Source organism: Oncorhynchus mykiss, chromosome 30 (genome assembly GCF_013265735.2).
Source record: "Oncorhynchus mykiss isolate Arlee chromosome 30, USDA_OmykA_1.1, whole genome shotgun sequence".
Lineage (NCBI taxonomy): Eukaryota > Metazoa > Chordata > Actinopteri > Salmoniformes > Salmonidae > Oncorhynchus > Oncorhynchus mykiss.
The window spans coordinates 46,152,543-46,159,655 of record NC_050570.1 but is presented as its reverse complement, the minus strand read 5'-3'; the positions used below and the strand labels follow the sequence as shown (position 1 = coordinate 46,159,655).

At 43.6% G+C, this 7,113-nt stretch overlaps 1 protein-coding gene across 1 annotated transcript; it reads right to left on the bottom strand.

Annotated features, from left to right (window-relative positions):
- Window positions 1–2,298: 2,298 nt before the first annotated feature.
- Window positions 2,299–6,274, bottom strand: LOC118945812. The gene is made up of 2 exons (XM_036969312.1): window positions 2,840–6,274; window positions 2,299–2,425 (listed from the first exon to the last, which is right to left on the bottom strand). The coding sequence occupies exon 1, from the start codon at window positions 5,625–5,627 to the stop codon at window positions 3,648–3,650; it is 1,980 nt and encodes a 659-aa protein (XP_036825207.1). The 5' UTR covers window positions 5,628–6,274; the 3' UTR covers window positions 2,299–2,425; window positions 2,840–3,647.
- Window positions 6,275–7,113: the final 839 nt, after the last annotated feature.

Genomic DNA, 7,113 nt, shown 5'->3' with positions numbered 1-7,113 from the left:
GTGATGTCATCTATAAAATAGCCTCCAACACTCTACTCAACAAACTGGATGCAGTCTATCACAGTGCCATCCATTTTGTCACCAAAGCCCCATACACTACCCACCATTGCGACCTGTACGCTCTCGTTGGTTGGCCCTCATTTCATACTCGTCGCCAAACCCACTGGCTACAGGTTATCTACAAGTCTCTGCTATGTAAAGCTCCGCCTTATCTCAGCTCACTGGTTACCATAGCAGCACCCACTCGTAGCACGCGCTCCAGCAGGTATATTTCACTGGTCACCCCTAAAGCCAATTCCTCCTTTGGTCGTCTTTCCTTCCAGTTCTCTGCTGCCAATGACTGGAACAAACTGCAAAAATCTCTGAAGCTGTCAGAGCAGCTCACAGATCACTGCACCTGTACATAGCCCATCTGTAAACAGCCCATCTATCTACCTACCTCATCCCCATACAGTATTTATTTATTTATCTTGCTCCTTTGCACCCCAGTATCTCTACTTGCACATTCATCTTCTGCACATCTACCATTCCAGTGTTTAATTGCTTTATTGTAATTACTTTGCCACCATGGCCTGTTTATTGCCTTGCCTCCCTTATCTTAACTCATTTGCACTCACTGTATATAGACTTTTTGTTTTCTTTTGTTCTACTGTATTATTGACTATGTTTTGTTTATTCCATGTGTAGCTCTGTGTTGTTGTATGTGTTGAATTGCTATGCTTTATCTTGGCCAGGTCGCAGTTGCAAATGACAACTTGTTCTCAACTAGTCTACCTGGTTAAATAAAGGTGAAATTAATAAAAAAATGTTTTTAAAAAAAGTTATTCAGAGGGGCGTTCTACTACGCTCCCATTGACTAGCTAGCGTTGTCTCACTCACTGGAGATCCGCACAGAGACAGTGACCTTCCAGGGTAAGGATGGAAGGTGTAATTTAACAATTAGCTGCCTACCGTAATGCAGGCCTGTTATTATCATGTTTGGTAACATTTGCCCATGTATTTATTTTCAGAGTTTTCATGAGTTGTAAAATTGTCTCAGAGAACTCTGCTGAATTCCCTCAATTGAAGGTCAGCTAAGTTAACCTAAGCTACTTAACATTACTAGCTCGGTATTTGAAGTTGTTATATTATCATTTGTAGTCAATTATCAGGTAAAAGCATATGTTTATTATTAATAATTTCTCAAATATTTTGGAAACTTGGAGAGCGCTCAAAGCGTTGTAGAACGCCCCTCTGGATAACGGGCCGTGGTTTTGGCTTAACTGCGTTGGGAAAAAGAAATACGCGGACTGACTTCTTAAAATGCCTTACTAGACTAGGGCCTGTATACATTTGAGTGTCTGGGCAGTGGGTGCAATTGTTTTTTCTGCAGTTCTCGTCATAACCACCAGGGGTCAGACTATATGAACAGGCAGATGACATGAAGGTGTAATTCATGGTTACCAACCGGTTGATCGCGAGCCCTGCGCACCATGTAGACAAAGTGGATCCATTTGGAACCATTTCAGTTGTCTGAACACACAAACTCCAGCAGACCAGGAGATCTGTGGAGATCTGCGACCGAGTGTGCCTACTATGCTGGCCAATCGGATAGCTCAAATCACTGTGGCAACCGCTTCGAAGACCCAGCAAAGTTTGATATTAGCCAATTTGAGATTTCATAAGTTTTGAAACCATGACCAGAGAGAGACTGTCAAAGAATACAGCAAATAGCTGCTGTTTTTATGAGCAACTTTTGATTCAGCACTGTCAACACTGTTTTTATTCAACACTATTACAAAATATAAAACAGTTTCTCCCTTCGTCCACTCATGCTGCAGTTGCAATGAATGAGTAGCCAAGTGTATCATTAGCAGCTCATCGCGTCTATTTTAATATCGAGGAATATTTAACTTTCTCTGGTCATAGGAACAACATGAATTTGTGCTTGAGGCAGATGAGGTGCATCTCAAGTTTCGTCATCAGGGGAAGATGGTGTATCCTCTTCTATCATCACTCTCACCGGAGGAAAGGTAGGAGAGAGCAGAGACCCTACCTCCACTGAAACTAATTGTTCAAAACGGGGAACTCGTAAATCTCATACATTCGACTTAAGTGTGTTCAAGACACCTGGGAACTCGGTAAAAAAAACAGATCAGACTGGGAAGAAATAGTTTTGAATGGTCATCCAACTCAGAATTTCAAGTCGGAAACTCAGGCATCTTTTCTAGAGCTCCGACTTTCCGACCTGAATATCATTGATGTCATGATTTGACCTCGTTTTTCTACAGAGTTCCCACTTGTCTTGAACGCACCATGACTATTCTGCCCTTGAGTTGCGTTCCCATGCAAAACTAGACAGATAGCTAACAACTAAGTCTTCAATAAAACTCCCAAGGCGTGACTTTTCTTGAATGAATATATTGAAAACGTTTATGTTGTGAAACTGCAAAATACAGAAAACAATATACTTTAGTATTCAATTCACACCGACAGTAGCTGTACATTATACATTTGAAGTTGCATAAATACAAAGCACGCGCTAAGGTACCATGCATCTGGCATGATGCCAAACCATATAGCTAATTGTTACTCATATGGTAATTGGCTCCTTTCATTACTCTAATAATGTACAACCATTTATGTAGAATAACAAAGAATATTACACTAGGAACAGTAACAAACTACAGTATTGTATATTTTACAATTCGTTTGCATGACGCACGAGCAAAGTAATACAGCTAACGACATACATGAAAGACATTGCAATATGTGAGGAAATGCAACCAACATTGATATGTAAGCAACTCTATCAATAACAAGATTATAATGATTAGCTAAATGCTTGAATTGAACTTACAAACAAATATTTTCCAAGGCTGAAGCGTGACAAGAAATAACTACATTGAAAGACCTGCACCGTAGCGTTGTTTGTAGCTGCTTCTATGCCTGCAGAACAAATTCTCTACTTCCTGTTTGCGTAGTCTTTCTAAGTACCAGAAACCTCCACTAGGGGGCAAATAACACAATTGAACACAATGAAAATCCAATTGAACCATTGTAATAAAATAATCTGTTACCTTCTAACAGGATGGCAGCACACTCCCCGCCTGGTATAATGAAATTGTGCCACTATGAAATAAAACATATCAAGAAACAAATAATGTCCTTTCTATTTTTATCTTTTGTCTCTAGGATGCTTCAGAAAGAAGAACAACAATCTGTGAGATTGGTCTCAGAAACACTTTAGCAGCTCCTTGCTTGACTGTTTTTAGTTCGACTTTCCTAACCTTTTTGTCAGTACTGGGAAATGTTTTTACCACAAGCCCAACTGGCCAGTCATTTCTGTGTGCCTGACTGTCTTTCAATAAGACAACATCTCCCACTTTTACATTTGGCTTTTCTGCTGTCCATTTTCTGCGTCTCTGCAGCGTTGTCAGGTACTCCTGTCTCCACCTTTTCCAAAAGGTGTCAGCGAGACACTGGACTTGCTTCCACTTTTTCCATGTCTCTTCTTTTTCTGTGGGAAGAGGGGCATCCCACTCACTCTGATCAGAAGAGAGTTCTCTGATTAAGGCTTTACCTTGCATTGTTATTGGAGCCACGAACCCAAGGGGGTCATAAAGACTATTCACTGTGGACAGGATGCCTCTCCGCGTAAAAGGCTTCTAATTGTGGGACACCTGGAATGAGAAGCTGTCTGTTTCCAGGTTCCAGGAAAGTCCCAGACTCCGTTGAAAGGGGAGAGGATCCACTCCTAGGTCCAGATCTTTTAAGTCTTTCACACGGTCCTCCATAGGGAAAGCTTCCATAACTGTTTTGCTATTGGATGCAATCTTGTGTAGTTTCATGTTGGACTCCGCCAACATTGCTTGTGTTTTTCTTAGAATGTTGATAGCTTCTTCTGTAGTAGCTACTGATGTCAGACCATCATCAACGTAGAAGTTCCTCACTACATATTGCTTGGGTTCTGACCCGTGTTCCTTCTCACCCTGTAGCGCTGCTCGTCTCATGCAGTAGATGGCTACGGCTGGTGAAGGGCTGTTCCCAAATACATGCACTTTCATACCGTACTCGGTTATGTTTCTATCTGGGTTGTTGTCTTCATACCAGAGAAACCTTAAGTAATCTCTGTGATCCTCACGTACACCAAAACAGTAAAACATTTGTTGCACATCTGCTGTTAGTGCAATGCAATCCTTGCGGAAACGCATTAGGACACCCAAGAGTGTGTTGTTTAAGTCTGGACCACTGAGCAGAACATCGTTAAGTGACACGCCTTGACACTTAGCACTGGAGTCAAATACTACTCTTATTTGTTCAGGCTTTTGTGGATGGTAAACACCAAATATGGGCAGATACCAACGTTCTTTGTCTCCCTCTAGTGTCTGTGAAGGTTCGGCTTGGTCGTTATCCAGCATCTTTTGCATGAAGTCAATAAAATTACGCTTCATGTCAGGCTTTTTGTCTAAAGTCCTGCGAAGTGATGTGAGACGGTTCATGGCCTGATCCCTGTTATTAGGGAGGCGACGTATAGTGGGGCGAAAGGGTAGTGGAGCCACCCAGTTGTTTCCATCATCCTGGAAAACCTGTTTGTCCATAATGTCCAAGAAGGCTTTGTCCTCCACTGATGGTGCTGGTTTATCATCGTCTTGTGTTTTGTCGAACACGGAACATCCCAGGCTGTCTGTGTTCACAGTTGTGATTGGATCTCTCGAGTGCACTGTAGAGGGAGAGATGTGTTTCTGAGCTACGCTGTTGTAGTTCTCTTTTACCTGGATGATGTCAGGGCAAGGGCTCAGATAGGATGTGCGACCATTTTGAAGTATGTTTGTCCTGAACACGTTAACATTGGCTGGTCGGTGAGCCGTTCCCAGACAGACCTCACCCACGATGACCCACCCGAGGTCGAGTCGCTGTGCATAAGGAGTGTCGTGGGGCCCATTGATTTGCTCTCGTACCTTGTGTACCCTTAAGATGTCTCGTCCTAAGAGCAGGAGGATGGGCGCGTCTGGGTCCACTGCTGGAATTTTGTCCATAACTGGTTGCAGATGGGGATGATGATACGCAATGTCGGGGGAGGGAATCTCCATCCTATCGTCTGGCATCATATCACACTCTATCAGAGTAGGGAGAGTGAGCTGCATGTGTCCATCTATAGACTCCACCATGAAGTTGACGGCTCTCCTGCCTGAAGTCTCTGTTACCCCAGAACACGTCTTCATGGTGTATGGAGCAGAGTTGTCATTGATGTTGAAGAGACTGAACAACTCTGTCTTGGCCAGAGATGTGTTACTCTGTTCATCAAGCACTACATACATTTTGACAGCTTTCTCTCTTTTCCCAGCCGGATAAGCTTTGACTAGGCATATTTTTGAACATGATCTTGGATTGACTGCCTCACCACAGATCTCTGTACACTTTGAGGTGACAGATAGAAGAGCATTGTCACCTTGCTCCCCGCCATGCTCCGTCTCTGCTGTAGCGGTGTCTGTATTTGAAGGGGCCTGGATGCAGAGCAGCAAGATGCCTGTCGCTGTCGCACTCAGAGCACTTGATTGAAACCTTACAGTCTTTAGCTCTGTGTTGAGTTGACCCACAACATCGGAAACAAATGCCATTGTCTTTGAGATATGATTTGCGATCATCTAGAGTTTTGTATCTAAACCCACAACACTTTTTAAGAGGATGAGGCTTGTTATGTATTGGACAGTGATGGTCAGGGTTTTCAACCTTTGTCTTACTGGGTTTGGTTTGGTGGTCTGAGGCCTCAGATGACACATCTGTCTTGTATACAGTCACAGGTGTCTTGCTGTTGTACCTGGCAGGTTTCTCACTTTTCATGGACACCTGGTTAGTTGAGGTGTAGAGGGTGAAGCTGGGGTCATTTCTAATTTTCGCCTGGTTCCTGATGAATCTCGAGAAGAACGAGAATGGTGGGAATGCTACCCGATAGTCCTCCTTATATTTGGATCCCTGTGCTATCCATTTTTCTTGTAAACTGAATTGAAGTTTCTCTACAATAGGGTTTACCCCCCGAGATGTGTCCAGATAAGCGAGGCCTGGAAGGTACCCTTCTACTTTAGCACACTCCAGTTCGAGAAGAATGTCACCTAGTTCCCTTAGTTTGTGATTGTCTTTGTTAGTCAGTTTTGGAAAATCATACATTTTCTTCAACAGTGCATTCTCGATCACTTCGGGTGTACCATAGCACTCTTCTAGTCGTTGCCAGACCATGTTAAGTCCTGCTGTTGCGTTGAAAATATGGACAGATCTAATTCTGTTTGCTTGCACAGACGACTCTGCCCCTAGCCACTTGGTAATTAGATCTAACTCTTCCCCGGCTGATAAATTCAAGTCTCTGGTCACATTGAGAAAGGATGCTTTCCATGCCCAATAATTTTCAGGACGATCATCAAACTTCAGGAGTCCGGAACTCACCATCTCATGGTGTAGGAGGTACTTGATGAGGTCTGGTGCCACTTGTGACTCGGGGAAGTTTTGTGTGTGTGACTGGAAGTGGGCTTGTTTTCCATTTCCACCATGCTGCTGTTCCTTTCTTTTGAACGGAGAGTCTCTGCTCATGTTCTGTTGTTTGCTACTTTCTGGATTATGGCATGTAGCTGGGTCAACACTAAGCTCTTGTTTCTCCACTTCAAATGGAGGTTCAGCAAAGTAGGGCCTAGCATGTTGTTGCACATACTCACATGTGCGTTGGACTGGACTTAAGGGCTGTGTCCCTGTGTCTAGTTCTTTGCGAAGCTCTCTGCGTTCTGCTTCTACAGCTTATTCAAAGGCTGCAGCTTCAGCCAACGCAGCAGCAGCTGCTCTCTCAACTTGGAGAACATATAAAGTTGCCTCGAGGTCAGCTTTTTGCTTCATCACAGCAGCTTCCTTCTCAGCATAGGGGACTTGTGCACGCACTGCGTCTGCCTTGGCGCGTGCTTTGACGGCTGCAGAACTCGCCGTTGAGGATCTGCTTGACTGTTTTGATGACCTTGATCTTGTAGAATGAGACTTGGTCCCAATGTGCTGAAGAGGCTCTTCCATCTCTCTCTGTTGAACACCTGACTCTGGTTGTTGTATCGTAGACTGCTGGTCTTCCCTAGGATAAGAGGCTTTGTTGGCTGATGA

Excerpts from the sequence above, each read along its gene's own strand:
- LOC118945812 (XM_036969312.1), bottom strand. The coding sequence starts at position 5,627 with ATGATCGCAAATCATATCTCAAAGACAATGGCATTTGTTTCCGATGTT.